The sequence below is a fragment of the Lissotriton helveticus genome, chromosome 2_2 (assembly GCF_964261635.1).
Source record: "Lissotriton helveticus chromosome 2_2, aLisHel1.1, whole genome shotgun sequence".
NCBI classification, from domain to species: Eukaryota; Metazoa; Chordata; class Amphibia; order Caudata; family Salamandridae; genus Lissotriton; species Lissotriton helveticus.
Window position 1 is genome coordinate 289,112,721 of NC_136060.1, and position 25,066 is coordinate 289,137,786.

At 46.8% G+C, this 25,066-nt stretch overlaps 1 protein-coding gene across 1 annotated transcript in view; it reads right to left on the reverse strand.

The window, feature by feature from the left end:
* NCAPG (non-SMC condensin I complex subunit G) overlaps positions 1 to 25,066 on the reverse strand; it is a 453,174-nt gene that overhangs the window by 122,053 nt on the left and 306,055 nt on the right. Inside the window, exon 17 of the mRNA XM_078678420.1 lies at positions 5,392 to 5,566. Within this exon, the coding sequence (XP_078534546.1) occupies positions 5,392 to 5,566 (175 nt within the window). The remainder of the gene's footprint in view (positions 1 to 5,391; positions 5,567 to 25,066) is intronic.

Sequence of the window (25,066 nt, forward strand, 5' to 3'; positions counted from 1 at the left end):
AGACTCCCGTCGTACCAAGGATTGGAGATTTTAGCGGCGACTCTTTTTAGCTGCATGGGTGCAGCCTCAATTATTGAGGTCATGGCGTTGAGATAGTGGTCAGTCAGGGATTGGACGTCCGTAGCGCCGGTAGGAGGAAGTAGGAGGTTGCAGCTGTTAGGGGGTAAGGAGTTTGGGTTGAGTTTTTTCAGATCTCTTTTCCAGACTTTAGGCTTGGAGGATTGAACCGGGTTGAATTTGACTATTTCATTGATGAAGAATGTGACAATATGGTGATCTGACCAGTCACAGGGTTGGATAGACTCGAGTTGGATAGAGTCCTCTTTGGAGATGATAAGGTCGAGGATAGAGCCTTTCTCGTGGGTCGGGCTGTTGCATATTTGGGTGAGGTCAAGGGCGCTGAGGAAATTTTTAAGACTATTTACCACCGCGTCATTGTGATCGTTCTAGTGGAGGTTGAAGTCACCAAGGTATATTTGGGTGAGCTGTCGTCCGGAATTGGTTGAGATCATATCCATGATTTGTTGGGCGAAGGTGAGGTTGTCCCCGGGTGGGTGGTAAATGCCGTGAAGAGAGCATATCGGTTTGCCCTCACTAGTAATATTGAGGCAGATGTATTCACAGGAAGTTGGGGAGGGTAGGGAAGGGGCAGTGACTTTCAGAACAGAAAGGTTGTTCCTGTATATGCATGCGATTCCACCACCAATTTTGCCAGACCTGTCAAGTCTAATAATGTGGTAATTGGGGGGAACCAGAATGTCCATTATAGGTGTATAGGATTCGGTTAGCCAGGTTTCAGTCATGATGATTAGGTCAAGGTCCAATGTTAAGATGAGGTCAGCGATGGCGGAGGAGTGTCTAGAGGCCGATCTGCAGTTGAGGAGAGTGCATTTGAGACGGGGTGTGTTGAGGGAGGTAGAGGGTTCTAGAGAGAGGGGGACTTTTCTAAGGTTATTAGGGATGGAGATTCTGTTTAGTGTGGGGGGTCTACGGGGATTTGAGTATATCGTGGGAATGGAGAGGTGTGTGGTGGTTGTGTGGTTTATGGGAGCTAGGTCGTAGGAGCGGAGGAGGGTGAGTGTGTCGAGGTCCGAAAGAGGGTTGCATGGGCGACGAGGGCGGTTGTTGCGATTGTGGACAGGGATCGCGGTCCAGTGTGGGGGGTGTAGAGTGGGAGAGTCATCCGGAAGGTTGCATGGGCGACGAGGGCGGTTGTTGCGATTGTGGACAGGGATCGCGGTCCAGTGTGGGGGGTGTAGAGTGGGAGAGTCATCCAGAAGGGTGGGGGACATGTTGGGAGGAGGGGGGGTGGTGAGTGAGGGGTGTCTGGGGTGTGTGAAGAGTAGTTCTTTGATGGTGTGAATGTCTTTGAGCTGGAGGAGGGTGGCCATATTCTTGTCCAGCGTGGGATAGGTGTTGGTGTTGGGGATGGAAATCAGGGGTGAGTGACTGACCTGGGAATTGGCGTGTGGGTGAGGGGGTGGGTTGGTGTTCGTGCAGGGCTCCGTGGCGTCGGTGTACGGGTTGGTGTTAGGGAGGAGAGAGGGTTTGGGAGAGATGGGTGTGGATGAAGTAGGGAGGAGGTTGGTGGAGTAGGTGAGGGCATTGGTGGTAAGCGGAGAGAGCAGGGTGGAGGTTGAGTGTATGTTAGTGGTGATGGGGGAGCAGGTAAGGTAGTGGGGGCTGAGAGTGGGGGGGGAAATGGGATTGGAGATGGTCCTGTTGTGGGGAGGGGGAGTTAGATTAGTAGATGTGGTGTGCTCTGCGTGATTAGTTAGAGGGTGGTAGTGGGGACTGAGAACGGGGGGATAAAGGGTGGGATTTGTCGTTGTGCGTGTCGCTCTGGTGCTGAACTAGGCTGTGGTGTCAGGGGTGAAAGGAATGGGAGGTGGGGGGGCGGCTGGTGTATGAGGGGGAGAGATCTGTGTCTGTGATTGAGGAGTGTGGGGTGGTTACAGCAGGTGGGTGATTGACTAGGGTGCTGGGGGTAGAGGAGAGGTGCGTGTCGTTCTGGTGCTGAACTAGGTTAGAAGGGTTGTGGGTGGGGGCTGTGAAGTCAGGGGTGATAGTACTGGAGGTCCGAAGATTGGAGAGGTGCTCTTTGAATGTGGGGAACAGGTTGTCGAGTGGTTCCAGGTTCCTGTCTGTGGATTGAATTAGGACAATCCCGTTATTGTAGATAGTAATGGTGGTTCTGCCTGGGAAGAGTTGGGATGGTGTGATGGAGAGTGTTAGGCCATGAGCGGATTTCCTGGTGGTGGAGACGGTGAGTAAGGTGAGGAACGCTTTTCTCCATTGAGCTCTGCGTGTGGTGTGGAAGATGATATCGGTGTTCAAGGATCCATTGACCGGTGAGAAGTAGGTGTCGGCAAAGGGGGTTTCAGGGTGGGACCTCAGGAAGTTGTGTTTAAAGCGTTTAGCGGCTTTTTTGGTGAGTGCGGGTGGGTAGTTGATTTTATATGTGTGCTTGCCGATGGGATCTATGTTGGGATGGCGGTATAGGTGGGTGCGGGAGGGTGAACAGTAGAGACATACAAGGGCAAAGACAAATGCAAACAATAAGTTACATGGGACAAAAGTGACACTAGTGAGTGATCAAAATATATGAGGTAGCAATCGGTGCATTACAGGAATAAAAAGTGAAATGGGTGCAGTTTACAAAAATGTACATAAATATATGAGGTAGCAATAGGTGCATTACAGGAATAAAAAGTGAAATGGGTGCAGCTTACACAAATGTACAGTAAACAAGTAGAAGTATAATAATGATGATATACTGGAACAAAATACAGATGCCAACAAAAAGTTAATGAGTCAAAAGTGCCACTAGTGAGCAGCCAGAAATATATGAGGTAGCGATCGGTGCAAAAAAGTGAAATGGGTGCAGTTTACAAAAAATATACAAAGTAAAAGCAGAAGTATAATACTGCAATAAAAGGCCGACACTCTATCACAAGAAGGTGTAGATACAGAGCTATGTAAAGTGCGCGGTAGTTGAGATTAGTCTAGAAAAGTCCAGTTCTTAGGGTATGGTCAGATAGTGAGAATGACTAGTCCATGATGGCCGCCAAAGAGAGAGACCAGTCTAAAATGGTAGCCAAATAGGGGAGATAGAGACAGTAGTCCTCTGTTTGTTGTTGTTCCTTTGAGAACAGGGAAGGGTAGTTTCACTTTCTATTTGAGCAAGCTCAGTTCCTAGCTTGCTGGGAGGGAGTCTTATCTCTATTTTGGTGGTCTTGTGTGGAGGAGTTCAGTTGAGGAGCCTCGTGGGCATCGGAGGTACAGGAGGGGATTTATTGCTACAGTTTTATGACCCTAGCCATTTTGAACAAAGGAGGTTTAAAAAAAGGAGGTTTAACAAATGTGAACAAGCGAGTGGGGTGAAGTAAATACCTTTTTGTAATTTCTGCTCAGGAAGTACGTTGATGTAGACAGCAGAGTTTTGCAGTTATCGAGGGTCTAGCCAGAATGTGCACAGCTGCAGTGTGCAACGACTTCTGGCAGGTTGAAGGCTAATCTTCGTGCGCGGCCAGAGCAACTGAGCTGTAGCCCCTCCCACTTCGATAGGAGATGTTGTGTGTTTCCCGTCTGCCTCAGGGCTCCACTCCGGCAGCTCCCCTGGGCGACGGCACAACACTTCTGATCGTATCCAGCTCCCGGTGCAGATGGGGGCAAGCTCCAGTCGTCCGTCGTCCTTCCAGATCCCGTATGCCTCAGGGCTCCACTCCGGCAGCTCCCCTGGGCGGCGGCACAACACTTCTGATCGTATCCAGCTCCTGGTGCAGATGGGGGCAAGCTCCAGTCGTCCGTCGTCCTTCCAGATCCCGTATGCCTCAGGGCTCCACTCCGGGAGTTCCCCTGGGCGGCGGCGCCACACTTCTGATCGTATCCAGCTCCCGGTGCAGCTGGGGGCAAGCTCCAGTCGTCCGTCGTCCTTCCAGATCCCGACTATATATCTCCGATGCCGCAGGAGTCCGGGCCAGAAATCCGACCACTGCAGCCGGTGGCGGTGCTTACAGGCGTACCGGACGCCTCTGATGGCTAGAACCGCTCGGTCCTCTCGTGCGACGGTCTCAGCCTCCGTGGGGCGATCAGGGACCCCTAGAAGGCTCCAGGCAGCGCTACAGCAGGCTCCAGGCAGCCAAACGTCCAACCCAGGTTCCGCCGATGGCCAGGGGCAGCCCGGTGTCCGGAGAAGGCGGGGGCGACTCGGTCCTCTCCCGCGATCACAGCCTCCGTGTAGATGAGGGACCCTCAGAATACTCCAGCCACCGCCAGCCAGGTAAGGGTGATGCAAATGTTCCAGTTACTTGATGCAAATGTTCCAGTTACTTGAGGTAGTTATGTTGCAGTTGCGTTGCTCGAAATGCCCGGGATGCTGGGTGCTAACAGGGATTAAATCCAAAAAATGGAATCCCAAGCACTCGGAGCACTAACCTAGAGCTCCTACCAGGCGGCCATCTTGACAGTGCTTAATGATCAAATTGTGTGGTAACTGCGTATATAATATCTTTGAATAATTTGTTTTTTATTTTTTTATTTATGCCTTAGCATTTTCTTATCTTAATCTCATTTTAGTGAAAGAATACTTCAATGGAACAAGTCACGATGAAAATCTTTAGAACAAACATACTGAAAACATAACAGATGAAAAATATAACAGAACATTTTTCAGCCCTCTACCTTACCCTGACATCAAATGTGATCAAATATATCAATGTATAATCTTTTGGAAAACATCGCAGTGAAACTATTTGAGTCCCCTCCAAGCAGGCTTGGTGAGGAAGTAAAAGAAACTAAAGATACCTATAAAGTAATCATGTGTTTGATATAGTCACCTAAAGTCAGGAAGAGGTTCGGGTGACCTTACAAACTACAAAGTTTCAGACAGATGAAATATGACTGGAACCCAGAGATAGAATGATTAGACATACTGACGACCATTTTGATAACACTGTGTAAAATACATAATACCAAGTGCATCATAGCTTGACATGAAAACAAGTCATACTCAGACTTCTTAACCTCAGGAAACCTCTCAGTTCTGGCCCCCTGATTATAATGGAACACCATCACTGTTTCCTGGTAAAGGATGCCTTTAACTAGAGGTAATGTAACCCGCTGGGTTGACAAGCTTTGTAGGACTGTCACATAATTTAATAATTCAACTAAGACATCTCTCCCAAAAATAAAAACGTCCGCGCAAGAAGGCGTGACTTCAGAGCATACATGAAAAACACATTTAGAAGACCTTATTTTCTCATTAGCAGATGAACTGATGGCTTAAATCAGTTAGCTTAAAAGCCCAGGACCCAAAGCAATAGCAAGATGTTTTCCATAATACAATCCAGTGTGAAATGAAACAATGCACTTTAGTCACATCAAACTTACTTGGTACTCCACTGATTTTCCTTCCTGGTTTATCAAACCACTTGGTCTCGTAAGATCCACAAATAACTCAGCAACATTTGCAATATCAACATCAGCCAAAGGAGATGAAGCAGGGGCGTTGAATAAAGTGTGCAATGTTGGTAAGAACGCTTCTTCAAAAATTTCCTGATTATTTCTAATTAATACAAAAAAACATGCAAACAAAATTAAACTGCTACTGCAGTGCATTTTTTTAACAAAAAAGAGCTACCTCAAAGTGCCATTTTCAAACCTGCTCAAACATGACAACTGGGCAACTTTCAACCCTTCTCCCTGCTCCACAGTACCCAGCCAAAGTGAATGAGAACATCAAGAAGCAACTTACAACCCACCTCGAACTACACCATCTTCTAGACAAACTCAATCAGGATTCAGAAATAACCTCAGCACCGAAACAGAACTCATTGCGGCCACAGATGACATTCAAATCATCCTGGTCTGAGGAGAAGCAGTGGTCTCATCCTGCACAACCTCTCTGCAGTCTTCAACACGGTCTCCCACAACACCCTCATTAGAAGACTCCACAGGACTGGCATAGAAGTTCTCAAATGGATCTGTTCCTTCCTCACTGGAAGAACCCAAAGGGTCCGGCTGCTAACCTTCACATCAGAGACTTAGAAACTGATATGCGGAGTCCCACAGGGATCGTCCCTCAGCACCACCCTTTTCAACATCTACGTGACACCGCATGTCCACATCATACGATCACAAGACATCGTCATCATCTCCTATGCCGATGACACTCAACTTATCCTCTCTCTGAAGGATAAGACATCCACCACCAATACCAACTTCACCAAATGCATGACCATGGTACCACACTGGATGCACACTAACTGCCTAACGATCAATTCCGACAAGAAGGAATTACTAGAAATTTGCAACAAGACCTCCCAATGGAACTCTACCTGGTGGCAGTCTGAGCTACGATTAAAACCCACAGACCACGGAAGAAATCTAGGGATCATCCTAGACGACAAGCTCAACACGACGCCTTAAGTCGAGGTGTGCACCTCCTGCTTCCACATCCCACTTACATATCCGATACATGCTTTGAAAGATTTTCAAATGGTGCCCCAGAACACCAGACAGACAGTTACGCAAACACTCATCCCCCGCAGGCTGAACACTCTCTATGCCAAAATTTCCCAACAACTCCTACACAGACTCCAGACTAGCCAGAACACCGCTGCATGATTCATTCTCTAACTTCCACGCCACACCCACAGGAAGCTTAACTGGCTCCCCATTCGCAAGCCTAGCCAATCAAAACTTTGAACACACACATACAAAGCCCTACACAACACAGGACCAAAATATAGCCTCATACACTTTTACCAACCCACCAAACATTTACGCTCTTGCCTCACTTGCACATTCTCAACGTCAGCAAATGCAAAACTGGAGGTTGCTCATTCTCCTACATCGCACCCAAGACATGGAACAAACTCCCTCAACATATCAGAGCCTCCTGTTTACTTCCTAAGTTCTGCAAGAACCTGAAGACCTGGCTCTTCGTATAAGCACTTTGGGGACCACACTGCTACACACCAGCACAAGCTCCTGCATACACTCTCAGGTGATTAGTGCGCTATATAAATCAATATATTATGAAGTACAGACAATACCTTTAGAAAACATTGTTGTTCATGTAATAAAACTAGAAAAATTAATTTAATTTGTTTGAAGGGGATGTACAGGTAGCAGAATAACTGGGTAATTAGTTTGGAGAGTTGACAAAGGGGCATGGGAGGGAGCACAGGACAGGCCGGGGTTATGTGGGCAAAACTGTTGAACTGGGGTATTTTGCCTTTGGTCCTAATTCAGAGCAAGTACAGCACTAGCCTATCTGAGTGTCAGGGTAGTGAGGGCAAGCAATTCAAGGGGTTTGAGAGGTAAACATGGGTATTAGAGACTCAGAACTCAAGAAATCAAACACTTTAATCACCCACAGCTCAATACTATACATAAGCAATATGCAGCACTACCTGGGAGGGTATTCTATGGATGCTATTGTGGTTACTACACAAGTGAGTAGGCAGTTCTCTTAAGCGCAATGCAATAATCTTAAAACCCCATTAAATTTCTATTGTCACGTTTTCATTCAATCTTCTGTGCAAGTTTTACTTGAGATGATGAGGATTTGGGAAACTCAAAGCAGTCTTCAACCGTATGGAGCAAGCAATCATACTTGAGGTGGCAGGAGTTTGCTCAAGCAGTCACACCATTTTGTCTAAGCATTGGGCAGAAGAAAACAGGAGCAGCACAGGCAAAGGCACACCGATTGGGTAAGTCGGGCACTCAAAACAGAGGGATTCTTTCCTGTAGTGCATGGTGCCGTGCCACATGCTTGGGGTGCAGCAGAGTAAGCACCGGAACTGATCCATTGGGGAGTGAGTCTATCTATTCTGGTTTCGTTTTTTTTTTTAGACGTTGGGTGAACATGGGGTGAGTACCAAACGCAGCTGAGTGGTGGAGCAGGATGTCATCAGTGGCAGTAATGAGGGTGGTCTAGGTACTGTGCTTAGGCCAGATTCCAGATTTAGAGGGGTCCATGAGTGGTTGTCGTTAAGGTGGTCAGCCAGTCATTGGTTGATGAGTTTTTCCAGGACGTTAGCTGGGTAGGGCAGGAAGGAGAGCAGTCTGTAGTTTGCCAGAATGTTTGGGTCTGCTGAGGGTCTCTACAGAAGGGGTATGACAGCATGTTTCAAGGTGTTAGGGAAGGTGGCGGAAGCGAAGGAATCATTGAGTAGCTGGCTGAGATTGGTGCAGATTGGGTTGAGTCCTTTGGTCAAGATGAAGAACGGGCATAGATCCAATGGGGCTCCTGAGTGCATGGTAGTGGCAGTTTCTTCCACAGTGCTGGTGGGCCACCAGGTTATAGTAGTTTCCAGTGTGTTTGTCTCGTCATGTTGGAGGGAGACGAGGGTGTATAGGTCAAGTTGGGGAGCAAAGCTGTTGTATAAGGTGCTGATAGTTGGAAAGCTGGGTGAAGAGAACCTATGATGGGTTGGTAATCGGGGAGCTGGTAGTGGAGGAGGTGAAGTTCTTTACTACGGAGAAATATTATTTGGCTTTGTTGGAGCAGTTCTCAATGTATTTGTTCAGAGCTGAACATTTTGTGGATTGGAGTTTCTGATGGTAGAACCAGTGGGCTGATCTGTAGGTCTGTCTCCACAGGGATTCTAGCTACTTGCAGTTTGGAGAATGCCATATCTTCTGAGTACATGCTAGCTTGGGGACTGGTCTTTGACATGGTGATGGTTAGGGAGTCTGCAAGGGAGGTGACATGGGTGAGGAAGTTATGATTGATATGGAGAAGTTATCTTGGTGTGGTAGGCAGATGGCTTGGAGCTCTGTGGCCAAGGTTTCCTCCGGGATCATGCTCGAGCTGCTTCGGGTGGTTTTGGCGGGTAGTGTTCCCCACTGGTGGTGGTCGAAGCAGGAGAGGGAGTGGTTGGTGAAATCTGGGTCTAAGAGAAGTCCTGTGCTGTGTGTAGTGTCCTTTATTCGTTAGGTGAGAAAGAGTGTTCAGGGCTTCCAGGAGGTTGTTGGTGTTCAAGTTTGTGAGGTAGTCCAGATGGAAGTTGAAGCTAGAGATGAGAATGAAGGAGTTGGAAATAAGCACCAGGGAGGCGGTGAGGTCTGTGATGGTCATTACAAAGCTGGATCTTGTCCGGGGGATTGTCTGTAGAGTAAGGCTTCTCCCAGCATGGTGTTTCAGGAGATATGGAGTTTGAAGTCCTAGTGTTCTAGTAAGTCGCTGGAGTTGGCGGCAGTGATGGAGCAGTGGATGCTTTCTTTGTTATGTTATGTTATTGGGGTTGCTTATATAGCGCACGGCTACTCCAGGGAGTGTCCCGGCGCTTTCTGACCCCAAACTGAGAAAGAAGATGGAAGAAAACACAAACATAACAAGTTACTGCTTGTAAAGCCAGGTTTTCAGGGCCTTTCTGAAGGCAAGCAGATTAGAAGTACGGCGCAGATCCACAGGCAAGGAATTCCATAGTTTTGGGGCAAGATATGTAAAGGAACGACCACCTATCCTGACCCTTCTAATGGGAGGAACCATTGCCAGGCCAAGACATTCAGATCGGAGAGATCTGGTGGGTTTATAGAAAAGAAGCCGTTTCTGAATGTACGAGGCCCCTACCAAATGGAGTGCCTTGTGGGCTAAAGTGAGAGCCTTGAAAGTAATACGCTTCTTAACTGGGAGCCAATGAAGGGAAGAAAGCAGCTCTGAAGCCCGAGCTTGTCGAGGTAGGCCAAAGATCGCCCTTGCTGCGGAGTTTTGAACTACCTGAAGTTGGTGCAGGAGGTAGTCCGGTAAACCCAGGTAGAGGACATTTGAGTAATCAATCCTGGAGCAAATCAAAGCCTGTACCGTCAGCTTCCTGTGGACTAAAGGGAGCAGAGGAAGAAATTTTCACAGCATTTTTAACAGACCAAAACAGGTGTTGGAGAGACCTGTGATCTGTGTTTTCAGCGAAAGGGTGTTATCAATTTTGATCCCGAAGTTTTTTGCAACCACAGAGGAGGAGGAAGGGGGTGACATACACACCGGCCACCATTCCTGCCACGGTGGATCTGCTTGACAGCCGAAGAAAAGCACCTCAGATTTATCAGGGTTGCATTTGAGGCTGCTTCGCTGAAACCAGTCGAAGACAGCCCCAAGGCAACCCCGGATGTTCTCCCCGTCAAACTCCATGCCCTTCTTGCAGGTGAAGAGAAGCTGGGTGTCGTCAGCGTATGATATGATCTGGGCACCCATGGACTCCGCAAGTACCGCCAGTGGAGTCATGAAGATGTTAAAAAGGGTCGGGCTAAGCACCGACCCTTGTGGGACTCCAACATCCATAGGCGGCACCTCTGCGGATTACGGCGGGGCCCAGACCACTTGTCGACGACTCGCTAGGTAAGATCTCAACCAGCTCAACACCGTTCCACGGAGACCAATCTCGTGAAGTCTTCTCAAGAGGGCCTCATGCGGGACGGTGTCGAAGGCCGCCGACAGATCCAACATCACCAGCATAGCTCTTCCCCCTGCGTCGAGAACTTCCTTAATGGCTTCGTTTACTTCCAAAAGAGCGGTCTCGGTGCTCAAATTGGAGCGGAAGCCAGATTGGGTAGGGTGGAGTAACCCCTGGTCTTCCAAGAAGGAGGAAAGCACAGAGTGGACGTGCTTCTCGACGATCTTAGCCAGACTGGGCAGGAGAGATATGGGCCTATAGTTCGCATGTATCTCTGGGTCAAGGCCTGGTTTTTTTAGAAGGGGAACAACCATTGCCTTCTTCCATGCTGGCGGAACCATGCCACTGGACAAGGATGAATTCAAGATAGGGCAAATCAGGGAATTGAAAATCTTGGCATTCCTAGCTAGAAAACTCGCCGGACAAGGGTCAAGCGGAGAGCCTGATTTAATTCTGAGTAGGAGATCCAAAGAAGTAGATTCCGATAAAGGTGGGAACTCCGATAGAGTGGGGCACGTATCAGATGGAAAAGACAACAAATTTGAATCAATCATAGGTACATTGGGGACAGCTGGAGGAAAGGAGTCTTGGATGAGTTTGATTTTCATATTAAAAAAAGATAGCCAGCTCCTTTACCCAGGATTCAGAGAACTTATGCTGGACTGAACTCGATTTAGGAGAAACAAACTCTTTGACAATGGAGAAAATTTCTTTACACGAGTTTGACGCAGCTTCAATTCTGTTGGCGAAATAATTCTTTTTGGCCTCTAGAATGGCCGCATGATAAGATTTAATAGATGCTTTGTAGGCGGACTTAGCATCCTTATCGTACTGTTTCCGCCAAAGTCTTTCGGCTAACTTACAATTTCGCCTAGCAAGAATCAGTGATTTGGAGAACCAAGGAGCCGAGCTACGCTTAGTGGATGAGCGAGGCGTAGAAAGAGGAGCAAGATCATCAAGCCTATCCGTAAGCCATTTCTGAAAAGTTTCAAGGTCTCTTTCGAGATGGCCGGATAGGATGCAAGGATGTTCTTGATACGCTTGAACAAGGCTCTCCTGAGTAATTTTATGAAAGGGTCTACTGGGGTGCCTCAGTTGGTCAGAGTTATTACAAGAGATTTTACTTCTGCCTTGAATTAAAAAGCTGATCAGGGAGTGGTCAGACCACAAAACAGGAGTGGAACGGGACATAATGAGGGGAATAGTGGAGAACACTTGGTCAAGGGTGTGACCCTTATCATGAGTTGCACTAGAGATGTAGGGAGTTAGACCAAGGGGAGCAGTGATATCCGTGATTTTAATAGCTTCACTGTCCGATTCGACATCCATGTGAATGTTAAAATCCCCGAGCATTATGCAGTGTTCCACCTTCAGGCATAGAGTGGAAATAGCTGATTGAAGCTCCTCGAAGAAGGCACCACGCAGACCAGGAGGTCTATAAACTAGGAGCCCTGAGAAAGATTGGTGTGGGGTAAGTGTAATAGAGAAGGCGAGGGATTCGCAGCCGGAGATCGGTGAAGAAGGAATGATTGCACAAGCAAAAGATCTTTGAACTGCAAGAGCCACACCCCCACCTTTACCCAGTGCCCTATCCATTCTATAGACTATATAGTCGGGAGGAATGGCTGCCGCAATATCAGGGTTAGAAGACTCATTGAGCCAGGTTTCTGTAAGCATTAGACAAAGTGGTTTCTCAACGGTCAATAGCTCAAAAATGTCCAGAGCGTGTCTATGCAAAGAACGGGTATTTAACAGTAAACACTTAAAATTATTTACGGGGAGTAAGTGGGGTCCCTCAGATACCCGGTAGATGTTAGGGTACCAACCACAACCAGGACAGCGACATTTACCTTTGTAACGGCCTGGAAAGACAGGCCGACAGGACGTAATATTCAGGGCATAGGATAATAAATCCGTTGCAGAGTAGGTAAGCCTATGGCCAGAGTCTGCCGCCACGCCGGTCGCAGCCGTGACGCGGACGGGCGCAGACAGGCAGGACTCTGGCACGACTCCGGCACAGATACGGCGCTTCCGCTGCCCGCGTCCGCTGCGCGGAGACATCCCTGCCCGTTTTTATGACGCTGCCAATCGCGTCACGACCAACTACCCGACCCAAGATGGCCGCCAAAACCGGTGCTCTGCTCTCGGCGTCAATACTCGGCCGAGAGCAGGACCGGAGCAAGAGGGGAGGGGGTGGAAGGGATCTGAAGCGCTACTGAGCGCAGGGGGACACGGCACAACAAATATTGCTCAGATGTAGTCACAGAGAAAAATACACAATTCGATTTTTAAAAACAGCTAAAATAGCTAAAATAAAGTGGAAAGGCAAGAGACCTCCCGGCTTCCGCCTCAGGAGGGGGAAAAGTGCGTTTGCTGTCAGAAATCACCAGCGCTCACCCTAGCGTCCCTTTTATGACGCTGCCAATCGCGTCACGACCAACTACCCGACCCAAGATGGCCGCCAAAACCGGTGCTCTGCTCTCGGCGTCAATACTCGGCCGAGAGCAGGACCGGAGCAAGAGGGGAGGGGGTGGAAGGGATCTGAAGCGCTACTGAGCGCAGGGGGACACGGCACAACAAATATTGCTCAGATGTAGTCACAGAGAAAAATACACAATTCGATTTTTAAAAACAGCTAAAATAGCTAAAATAAAGTGGAAAAGCAAGAGACCTCCCGGCTTCCGCCTCAGGAGGGGGAAAAGTGCGTTTGCTGTCAGAAATCACCAGCGCTCACCCTAGCGTCCCTTTTATGACGCTGCCAATCGCGTCACGACCAACTACCCGACCCAAGATGGCCGCCAAAACCGGTGCTCTGCTCTCGGCGTCAATACTCGGCCGAGAGCAGGACCGGAGCAAGAGGGGAGGGGGTGGAAGGGATCTGAAGCGCTACTGAGCGCAGGGGGACACGGCACAACAAATATTGCTCAGATGTAGTCACAGAGAAAAATACACAATTCGATTTTTAAAAACAGCTAAAATAGCTAAAATAAAGTGGAAAGGCAAGAGACCTCCCGGCTTCCGCCTCAGGAGGGGGAAAAGTGCGTTTGCTGTCAGAAATCACCAGCGCTCACCCTAGCGTCCCTTTTATGACGCTGCCAATCGCGTCACGACCAACTACCCGACCCAAGATGGCCGCCAAAACCGGTGCTCTGCTCTCGGCGTCAATACTCGGCCGAGAGCAGGACCGGAGCAAGAGGGGAGGGGGTGGAAGGGATCTGAAGCGCTACTGAGCGCAGGGGGACACGGCACAACAAATATTGCTCAGATGTAGTCACAGAGAAAAATACACAATTCGATTTTTAAAAACAGCTAAAATAGCTAAAATAAAGTGGAAAGGCAAGAGACCTCCCGGCTTCCGCCTCAGGAGGGGGAAAAGTGCGTTTGCTGTCAGAAATCACCAGCGCTCACCCTAGCGTCCCTTTTATGACGCTGCCAATCGCGTCACGACCAACTACCCGACCCAAGATGGCCGCCAAAACCGGTGCTCTGCTCTCGGCGTCAATACTCGGCCGAGAGCAGGACCGGAGCAAGAGGGGAGGGGGTGGAAGGGATCTGAAGCGCTACTGAGCGCAGGGGGACACGGCACAACAAATATTGCTCAGATGTAGTCACAGAGAAAAATACACAATTCGATTTTTAAAAACAGCTAAAATAGCTAAAATAAAGTGGAAAGGCAAGAGACCTCCCGGCTTCCGCCTCAGGAGGGGGAAAAGTGCGTTTGCTGTCAGAAATCACCAGCGCTCACCCTAGCGTCCCTTTTATGACGCTGCCAATCGCGTCACGACCAACTACCCGACCCAAGATGGCCGCCAAAACCGGTGCTCTGCTCTCGGCGTCAATACTCGGCCGAGAGCAGGACCGGAGCAAGAGGGGAGGGGGTGGAAGGGATCTGAAGCACTACTGAGCGCAGGGGGACACGGCACAACAAATATTGCTCAGATGTAGTCACAGAGAAAAATACACAATTCGATTTTTAAAAACAGCTAAAATAGCTAAAATAAAGTGGAAAGGCAAGAGACCTCCCGGCTTCCGCCTCAGGAGGGGGAAAAGTGCGTTTGCTGTCAGAAAATGTAGAAGATTACCATTTGTCCTCTGGGTGTGGGGGTTATATCCTGTCTTGCAATCTTGAACCCGATGGGGATAGGGCCTGCCATGTCAAACACCAAAGTCAGGGTGTACCAGATTTCTGTCAGGAAAAGAAAGCACACAGGAGGTCCCAGATTTCGATGGCATGCATGATGAGGGAGTGAGAGTTGAGGAGAAGGTAAGTTAGGATGGGGTGTGTGTGTGTTGTGCATAGTGTGGTTACATGCTCGGGCTGAGTCTTGCGTGGGGGTGTTGTGCAGAGGGTACAGAGTAGCCCCATCTTAAGCAATGAAAATATTAAGCCGAGTAAGTGTGAAGCTCCGCAACTGCCTGAAATTTGCCTTCCTGGATGAGACACGCCAGAGGAGGACAACTGGACCAGGCTCCGGTTAGACACTTCTCTCCCTATAACAGCTCAATCTGCTGATTGGCCCCTATTTTCCCACCATCATTCAAACGGCAGTGCTCAGGAAAGTCTAATCAGCAATCTCCTGCTGAAACGTTTATAGCATAATTTCTAAAGGCAGCCTAATTACCATGCCATCACTCCAGAGCTACACAATCCAACTCAGAAATGCCTGTAGTTTACTTCTACTGTCTGGGGAGACATGTCTGTGCCATGTCAAACTAGGGACAGTCCAAAGAGCATCCCACTGGCTTCAGCATCCACAAAATCAAACAACACCGAGCCCAAATACTATTCACTATACATACACCTGCATTCCACATACACAGATGGATGTCAGTGCAGGGACTTGGTATGACACGTAGGCAGTCCTTTACATCTAATAGATTATAGGCATTAAGTTCTCACTTTGAATCAGGTAAAAAGGCCTGTCCAGTACTTTGGATTAAAAAAATACCACGTGGCCACCACAGCTCACAGCCCATGTTCCAAATGTAACATTGTCGGCTACAGAGTATATGTTTAGTGCGCCCCCAGACCTCAGAGGCAGGGTTTTGGGATTCAAGGTAAATTTTATGCATAGGCGTCCAGGCTGGATTGCGCATGTGCAGGGCCAACAAATAAAAATAAGGACCCCAGTTTCACCAAGGGCAGGTGTGCACATCGGTTTACTATGCAGGGGCTAGTCATGTGTTAATAACCAAAGTAAATCTGCATTGCACTGATGTGTCTATTTCAATAGACCAGAGGCTTCCTAACATCTGCATTGTCCCAGACATTCATGAGGCCTATACCTTGTCTCCAAGTGATAGAAGCATGATAAGTACATACGTTGTGAGTAGCCTCTGGGATCACATGCTAGGAGGGTTCCCACTGTATGTATTAGGCAATGGCTGTTTTACCAGTCGAACATTAAGGTGGGTTTCTTTGGCTTAGGTATTAATATAGCATCTAATAAATTGGAGTTGGTGTGGTTATCCCTTATTGTTATTGGTAAGGTCTGTTAATAATAAACCCACGATTATATCTCAAGACCGGATGAAGTACTGAGATATAACTTCAAAAAGGAACACCATATGGAATACAAACATTCTGACCTGTGCACCTGTCTATATAGGATATCTATTCCAATCCACCTATACGTTTTTAGACCTGGCTATAGACGGATTTGGCTGTTTTCATGAGCTTTTACAAACAAAACTACAACAAATACATGGGAAAATAATAATAATAATAATGAAGAAGAACTTAGAAAGGGGCCTTGGGTCAGTCCTCTGAGCCCCATGATTTTCTGAAATGTCAATCGCAATTCGAAATAACCCTCAAAACAGCCATTGAACAGTGAAAGTGTCAGTCAATTATGTTATGTTGTAATGCCTATGGAAGCTAGGACTGGGTAGCCACTGAATGAGTTTGCCAGGAGTTGATCTACAGGTAAACTTTCTTCTGTGGGTGATAATGTTGTGTCCTTTTTCTCTGTCCCATCTTCCAGTCTTCTCTTGATCACCCTTATTTCTCTCTTCTGGCTGTCACTCTAAAGACCACCTCCTCCTATTTCTCTCTGTGGTGTCTTTCTACAGTGTTTCCTTTCCATATTTTTCTCCCCTATCTTTGTAGATCTTCCATCTACATGCAGCTTCCCTCCCTTTCTCTTATCCCGTTAATATCTTCAACCCTATCTTCCATGCCTTGTTCTTTTCCCCCATGAAAGTCTCTCTATCCATATCTCTAACTCTACCCTCGTCCCCCTCAAACTCTGTTCCATTCCCCATTCCACTTCTCATAGATCTCCCAGTATTTCTCCTATGCTCTCCATGGTTACGTCTGCATGTGAATCCAGAACTGCTTCAAGCTGCAAAACGATTACAGCTATATAACTTTTTCCTTTGCTGCACAAATATTTTCTGGAGTCATGTGTTGTTTAAGGAATATGTAGCAGTTGTAATGGTTTTGAGGGAAATGCAATGATGTGTAGTTGCAAAAAGGTGGCTAAAAACCTTCTGAACCACTTGTTCACACCAGTGTGCATAGATAGCACTACAACAATGTTTTGAGAAAGTATGGATTGATGATCATGCGGTAGCCATGCATATGCCAATGGAGACATTTGCTTGAAAGGAAACTATTGAATCTTTTCAAAAGGTGGAATGTGTACTAGGTTTGTTATAGAGTGTTTTACCCGCCAAGGATAACATGTTTAAACGATCTCCACTAACTATCTTGCAAATATGTCCTTTGACACGGAGCAAACCCTAATTGCAATTACATGTGCGATAATAAAAATTTTAAAAACTTTTCCCTAGTAGATTTGCCTCTAGTAATTAATGCATTACCAATCTCCCCATGTTTAGCTTATGTAGTTTTCGGCATGTGTTTTTGTATACTTGAAAAAGAGAGGTGACTGGATTGATTGGTTCAAATGAAAATGTTATATAATCTTTGGAATTAAGTGCAGGATAGATCTCATGACCACTCTACTCTTGTGTGCCTGTAGTTGGGATTCACAGATAATGGAGGCCCGCACTCCACTTACTCTTCATAAGAATGTGATTGTGATCAAGAGGGCCATTTTAAGGGATCAACAATTCCAGGTGTAAGCAACAAATGGAAGTAGGCACACATGACTGATTTGGCTAGCCCTACATGGTCTGTGGCTATAGCTGAGTGATTAACTCTTATAGAAACATAGGAGTTTCTATTCATGTGAATGCATCAAGAATTTGATAACTATTGTGCCCCCTGTTACGTTATCTAATGGATTTCTTTCAAACACCAAGTATAAAGCTCTTCCCTTTAGCTCTATAGCATCTCCATGTGGTAGGTAGCCTTACGTCACTTCTATGCACTTATCGGATAGGCCAAGGTGCCAAAACACTTGTTTTCAGGAGTGAGGCACTATGCGAAGGCTGGCAGGCTTCAAATGACACACCTTCCCCTTTTGAAGAGTTAAGAGGTTTGGAAAAGGAAAATGCTACTTACCAGTATGCATATGTTCTTGGCATGTAGAGCTGCAGATTCTTACATTGTGCATAAGATCGCCACCTGGTGTTGGGCTCGGATGATTGCATGTTGTTGTCGTCTTGGAAGAAGTCTTTGTAGTCACGATATAGGCGACTCCTCCCTTGGACGATTGTGCGCATGGGCATCGGCTCCATCCATAGATTGTTTTTCGCCATGATGGCAAATTATGGAGTTTGTAGAAATAAAGAAGGGATGTCCATGCGTGTATATCTAATTAAGATAGAACTGGAACAGATACAGGCTCCGGGGAGGCGGGAGGGCATGTAAGAATCTGCCAAGAATAGATGTATACTGGTAAGTAGCAATTTCCGTTCGAGGCATATGAGCTGCAGATCTTACACTGTGCATTGTACAGCAGTGTCTCCTCTAGCGGTGGTCACCTGTATCTGTTGCAGTAGTTGAAAGAGGGGTTTGAGGACAGCTTGGCCTACTGCAGCTTGCACATCAACACAATAGTGTTTAGTGAAGGTGTGTGTTGTAGACCATGTTGCAGCCTTGCAGACGTCTTCTAGGGGAATGTTCCCTAAGAAAGCCAAGGAGACTCCTAGTTTGCGTGTGGAGTGCGCTCTAGGAGGAACTGTTAATGTGCGTTTTGCCTTGTAATAGCATATTTGTATACATTTAGCATTCCACCTTGCAATTCCTGATTTAGAAATGGGCTTGCCTTTATGTGGTGGCGAGAAAGCTACAAACAGTTGCTTTTTTTTACGAAAGGATTTGGTCCTATCAATGTAATAGAGAAGAGCTCTTTTTACATCTAGTGTGTGTAGAGCTCCTTCTTCTACAGAGTCTGGGTTTTGAAAAAACACTGGTAACTCTACTGATTAATTTAGATGAAAAGGAGTAATTACTTCAGGAAGGAATTCAGGATTAGTCCGTAGAACCACCTTGTTACGGTGTAATTGTAAAAATGGTGCTTGTATAGTGAAAGCTTGAATCTCACTAACTCTTCTAAGTGAGGTAATAGCAATAAGGAAAGCGGTTTTCCATGTGAGAAATTGCAGTTCACACTTATGTAAAGGTTCAAAAGGGGGCCCCATGACTTTTGTAAGCACAATGTTTAGGTTCCACACAGGAGATGGTGGTAACCTAGGAGGAATGATTCTCTTTAATCCTTCCATAAAAGCTTTGATTGCAGGTACTCTAAATAACGACATATGTTGTCTGTTTTGTAGATATGCTGCAATGGCTGCAAGATGTAAACGTATAGATGAATATGCCAGATTACATCTTTGTAAATGGAGAAGGTAACAGATGATATTTTGGATAGATGGATCAATGTGCTTGTTAGTGCAGTAAATGGCGTAAATGGCAAATCTCTTCCATTTTGCAGCTTAGCAAGCTCTAGTAGTAGGTCTTCTGGCTTCTTTAATGATATTCATACAGTCTGGTGGCAGGTTAAGGTAACCAAACTCTAAGACTTCAGGAGCCAGATCGCCAGATTCAGTTGACTTGGATCTGGATGCCTGATGTCTCCATGGTTCTGCGTTAGCATTGATGTGTCAGAGACAGTCTTTGGTGTGGAACTAGAGAGAGTTCTAGCAGTGTGGTGAACCACGGTTGGTGTGCCCATGTGGGAGCTACCAGGATCAGTTCGAGAGACTGATGTCTGAGCTTGCGTACCACTAGTGGTATTAGTGGGTTTGGTGGAAAAGCGTACGCAAATCTGCCTGACCAGTTCATCCATATCGCATTGCCCTTGGACAACGGGTGTGGGAACCTGGCGGCGAAGGTTGGGCATTTTGCGTTTTCGTGTGTGGCAAACAGGTCTATGTCTAGATGACCCCACTTGTGAAAGAATGGTTGAAGAACTTGCAGATGTAGTTCCCATTCGTGAATCTGTTGTGTCTGTCGACTTAACAGATCGGCTATCTGATTTTGAACTCCTGGAAGGTGTTCTGCAAGCAGATATACGTTTTGAGGAATGGCCCATCTCCAAATGTTTTGTGCGAGGTGGGATAGTGGCAGTGAATGTATGCCTCCTTGTTTCTGTATGTAGTACATGGCTGTCATGTTGTCCATCCGGATCAAGACAGCTTTGCTTTATATGTGTACTTGGAAGGACTTTAGTGCCAGGAAAATCACCAGCAACTCTAGGTGATGGATGTGAAGCACCTTTTGTTGAGCAGTCCATCGTCCCCGAGTTGTGTGGTGGAGCAGATGTGCTCCCCATCCTGTCAGGGATGCGTCCGTTGTCAGTACTATTTGTGGAACAGGTTCGAGGAACGGCCGCCCTCTGGACAAGTTTTTGGTGTTCCACCACTGCAGAGAGCGATGTGTGCGGCTGTCCACCAACACCAGGCCCGTCAGTTGTCCTTGTGCCCGATTCCACTGCTGTGCTCGACATTCCTGCGATGGACGCATTTGCAGTCTTGCATATGGCACAATCAAAATGCAAGATGCCATCATGCGTATTAGTTGCATGAACACACTGGCTGGGAGAGAGTGTTGGCTTTGAAACCTTGTGATTAAGGCTTGAATGCTCTGTATCCTGGCTGGACTGGGATAAGCTAGAACTGTATTGGTGTTTATGGTAGCCCCTAGGTATTGATGTACATGAGAGGGCTGTAGATGTGACTTGGTGTGGTTTATTGTAAACCCCAAGTTGTGCAGTGTCTGAATTATGTGAGATGTATGTTGAACACGCTGGTTGAATGACTTGGCTTTTATGAGCCAATCGGTTAAGTATGGGAAGACAAGGATCTGTTGCCTTCTGAGATGTTCTGCTACTACTGCTAAGCACTTTGTGAACACTCTGGGTGCTGTTGTTACCCCGAATGGAAGGACTTTGAATTGATAGTGTTGTCCTTCTAGCACAAACCTGAGATACTTCCTGTGAGAAGGATGGATGGGAATGTGAAAGTAGGCGTCTTTGAGGTCTAGTTTAGTGAGGATTCGCCTTGTTGCAATAATGGGAGCACTTGTTGTAAAGTGATCATGTGAAAATGATCTGAGTGTATATAGAGATTGAGAGGCCTTAAATCTAGAATTGGTCATGGTGTCCCATCCTTTTTGGGTATTAGGAAGTAGAGTGAGAAGACCCCTGTTCCTTGATGTTGCAATGAAACTAGCTCTATTGCATCTTTTTGTGGCAATGAGAGAACCTCTTGTTGGAGCAGCATTAGACATTCTGTGGACATTGGACGCTGTCTGGGTGGTATATTTGGAGGGGTAGCTGTAAGCTCTAGGCAGTAACCATTCTGGATAATCTGTCTTACCCACTTGTCTGTTGTGATGGAATTCCAGACAGGTAGGAACGGTGTTAATCTCCCCCCTACAGGAGTGGTATGCTGTTGGGGGCGCAGAAAGAAGTCACTGTTTAGTGGTGGAAGAGGATTGATTGTTGTTGTTACCTCGCCCTCTTCCCTTATTGTTATTACCTCTGTAGCCTCCTCTAAAGTATCCTTTATTAGAGGATGCTTGTGTATTAGTTTTTAAGGAAGCTGAATTGCCTGCTCCCGCTTTTTTGGAGCATCCTCTGTAAAAGGAGCGACGAAAGGAGCCTCTTGCTTGGATGGACTGCAAAGCTCCCATAGTCTTGGCTGTATCAGTGTCTTTTTTCATTTTTTCCAGAGCTGTATCTACTTCTGGACCAAACAACTGTTGTTGGTTGAATGGTTGATTTAAGATAGTAGTCTGTACCTCTTGCTTGAATCCTGAAATGCGTACCCACCCGTGACGTCTAAGAAGGACACTGGTGTTTATAGCCATGGATGCGGTGTCTGCTACATCTAGTGCGCATTTAATGGAGGCATTAGATATAAGCTTACCCTCTTGTATGAGGTCATCTGCTTGTGCCTTATATTGATCAGGTAGATGTTGTAAGAGCTTCTCTAGCTGATCATGGTGAGCCCTGTCATATCTTGCTATGAGGGCCTGTTTGTTAGCAATGTGCCATGCATTACTAGCTTGGGCAGCTATTCTTTTCCCTGAAGCATCTATGATTTTTTATTTTTTATCAGGAGGTGGTGCATATCCTGATGTTTGTGAGTTTGCTCTTTTCCTAGCGTTTGAAACTACTAGGGAGTCTAAGGGTAGCTGTCCCTTAATATAAGCAGGATCCCCAGGAGCTGGTCTGTACTTTTTTTCTATCCTTGGGTTTATGATTGTAGCCCATACAGGACCTTTAAACACCTCTGGGGCAGGTTTAATAAGTCCTTTAATCATTGGCAGTATTTGCACAGATTCTTGGGAATGTTCAAAAGTCTAGTAAAAAATCCTCTTATGCCTCATCTAAATGCATGGTGACATTGTGATAGATGGCAGCCCTATTAATTAAGTGTCCAAACCCAATATTGTCTTCTGGAGGAGAAGGTTTAGATGGATATATGTGTGGGTCAGGAATATCTGGTATATCCTGTGGGTTTGGATACACCCAGTCTGGTGAACCTGTTGGGTAGGGAAAGGGGTCATGTGGGTCTTTCCCTCCCCCCATGCTATACTGATCATCAGCAAACTGAGGAGGTGTATGTTGTGGAGAATGAAGAGGAGAAAGTTGAGGTGAAATGTTTAAAGGGAGAACAGGAGAGGGAGATACAGGAGAAGAAGGGTGCATAGGAGATGTGGCAGAGTCCTTCTTCTTGACAGGCACTGGAGGTGTAGGTGCTGTATCGGACTTCCTCTTCCTGTATGGTGTGGTGGAAACATGTCCTGTTTGTAGGTCTATGTATATCCTCTTTTGCAGCGGATCAGGTCTGAAATGCTCTTCTTCAGAAATTGCTTTCGGTGCCGATTTGTTCGCCTTCGGGCCTGGTTTTTGTTTGTCTTTAGCCTTAGGAGTTGTTGTATAGTCCTGTGGCGTACTTTTTGGAACCCGAGATATTCTTTTCGAAGTCGAGGCCTGGTTCGAGGGCTTGGAGGCATCGTAAACCGGCTATGTGAGTTTCGGCACCGAAGATTTCGGGTTGGAAGCAGGTTTCATTGGTTTCGGTGCCGTATTGTCTTTAAGAGTCAACGGTTTCTGGGTCTTTTTCGGAACCGGGACTTCTTTCGGTGTCGGTGCCGAGGGAGCTGGTCATATCGGCACGTGCGGTTTGTTTGGGAAAGGAGCTACCGGAAGGCTTTAATATTTTCTTCGGAGCCGGGCTCGATGGCGGGGCTTTCGAAGCAATGTCTCAGTCTCGACTGGCCCGAAGGCGGAGTTTTGACCTTAACCTTTGGTTTAGTGTTTGGGCCGGGGTAGGGGCAGTCGTACTCACGCGTTGACCTGATGGTATGGAGTCATCGGAGTCGTCTGCCTCAGATACGATCTGGAAATCATCTGAATCTTCCTCGGGGACACATGGACCTTCGCCGAAGATATCCACTGGTTCCGGAGCTGATCTCTGCATGTCGCGTCGACGGGCCCTCCGATCTTGAATGGTCTTCTTGGATCGAAAGGACACACAAGCTGTGCAGTTCGACTCGTCGTGTTCAGGTGATAAACACAGGTTACACACCTCGTGATGGTCGCTGTGTGTCAATTTTGCCCAACACCCGGGGCATTTTTTGAATGGTGTCCTTTCCATGAGGTGTAGGCCTCACCGCGTGGATAGGCCCAACGGCACCCGCGTTGACGACCGGAATCAAAGTGATGAGGTCGAGTCTATGTATATTGAAGTTAAAGTTTGTTTTTGAAAGTTTTGCGCGTCAAAGTCTTTGAATAGTGAATTTTCGAACCGGAGTGGAAAAATTGCATCTGAACCCAGTGGCGGAAAAAACAGTCTAAGGATGGAGCTGATGCCCATGCGAACTATCGTCCAAGGGAGGAGTCACCTATCTCGTGACTACAAAGACTTCTTCCAAGACGACAACAACATGCAATCATCTGAGCCCAACATCAGGTGGCGATCTAATGCACAGTGTAAGATCTGCAGCTCATATGCCTCAAACACTGTTTATCATTTTGTTGTCTGTCATTGCCTTCAGGTCCGACTGCCATTCTTGGCGTACCCAGTGTGGGTCTATTGGAATCAAAGTCATGTGTGCCTGCTTGCATTTGATGATCACCTACCATTGCAAGGACAACTCTTCCTTACCAGTCTACAACACTGCATTCTCATTTTTGAGGGATAGGTGGTGGGGGTACCTGGATGTAAAGTCATACCATTTTGCATTTACATTTGTGGTGAATAGGTCCAATTGTGTTGTTCCCCATGTTAGGAAGATTATATCTACCTTCCCTTGGTCTAGCCTCTACACATGTGAGATTCCTTCTTGCCTGCTTGATCTGTCTGCCTCCATGTTTAACTGTCCAAACAGATGTATCACCACTATGAGAATCCTTCTGTAGACTGCCCATCTCCACATGGCCTGTGCCATGTGGAGATGGGCAGAGATGGACACAGGGTGTGTGATTTTGTGCACCTGGATTGCTTTTATAGAATTGTGGTGGTATCTTTCTGGATCTGTTCTAATTTTCCTATAATCACTCCATGAAAAGCTTTTAGTGCTCAAAAATGTTTCTTCACTTCCAACACACTTATGTTTATTACTTCTTCTCGTGTCCACTGGCTCGATTTTAGATTCCCCATGTGTGCATCCTATGTGAAAAGCATTTGTGGTGTTGGTGACTGATTTTTATAGAGTAGAAATCATCTGGGCCCATGGGTCTCATTCCTAGGCCCCTTTTCCGCTGTTTTGACTGTATTCTGTATGAGTCATTGAACTCCTACTTTTGCAGCAGTTCTCCGATTTCTGCCTCAAGATGCATTTTTTTCTCTTGAACTTAAGCGCCTTTCATTTGAGGTCAATCACAGTCTCACACTCTCTTTATACGGGTAACACGCTCTTTTCAGTGGGTTGCTCTTTTTACTTCCACCAATCGTGATCCCATTTCGGAGTAGAGACACAATGCAAAGGTTTGCCCCCTCTGGTGTGTTTGGATTTCGAACCATGGGGCTTTTTGGTGTTGAATAAACTGCTGAATGCCTCGATATGGAAGGCTGTTAATGCGTTTTAAAGTCCAATGTTTTCAGTGTGGACACAACACAGCATTGTGGGTGTACACTTTTTCCGTGTGGACAGGTTCTTTCACTGCAATTTTCAACTTTCAAGGACACGGATACCAAATCCTTTAATGATGATCCTTGCTTTCCCCTGGACCTCTTCTGCATCATTTAAGATGTGCTTGTATGACAGACCCAGGTCTTTCAGATATATTTGATTTGCTTGG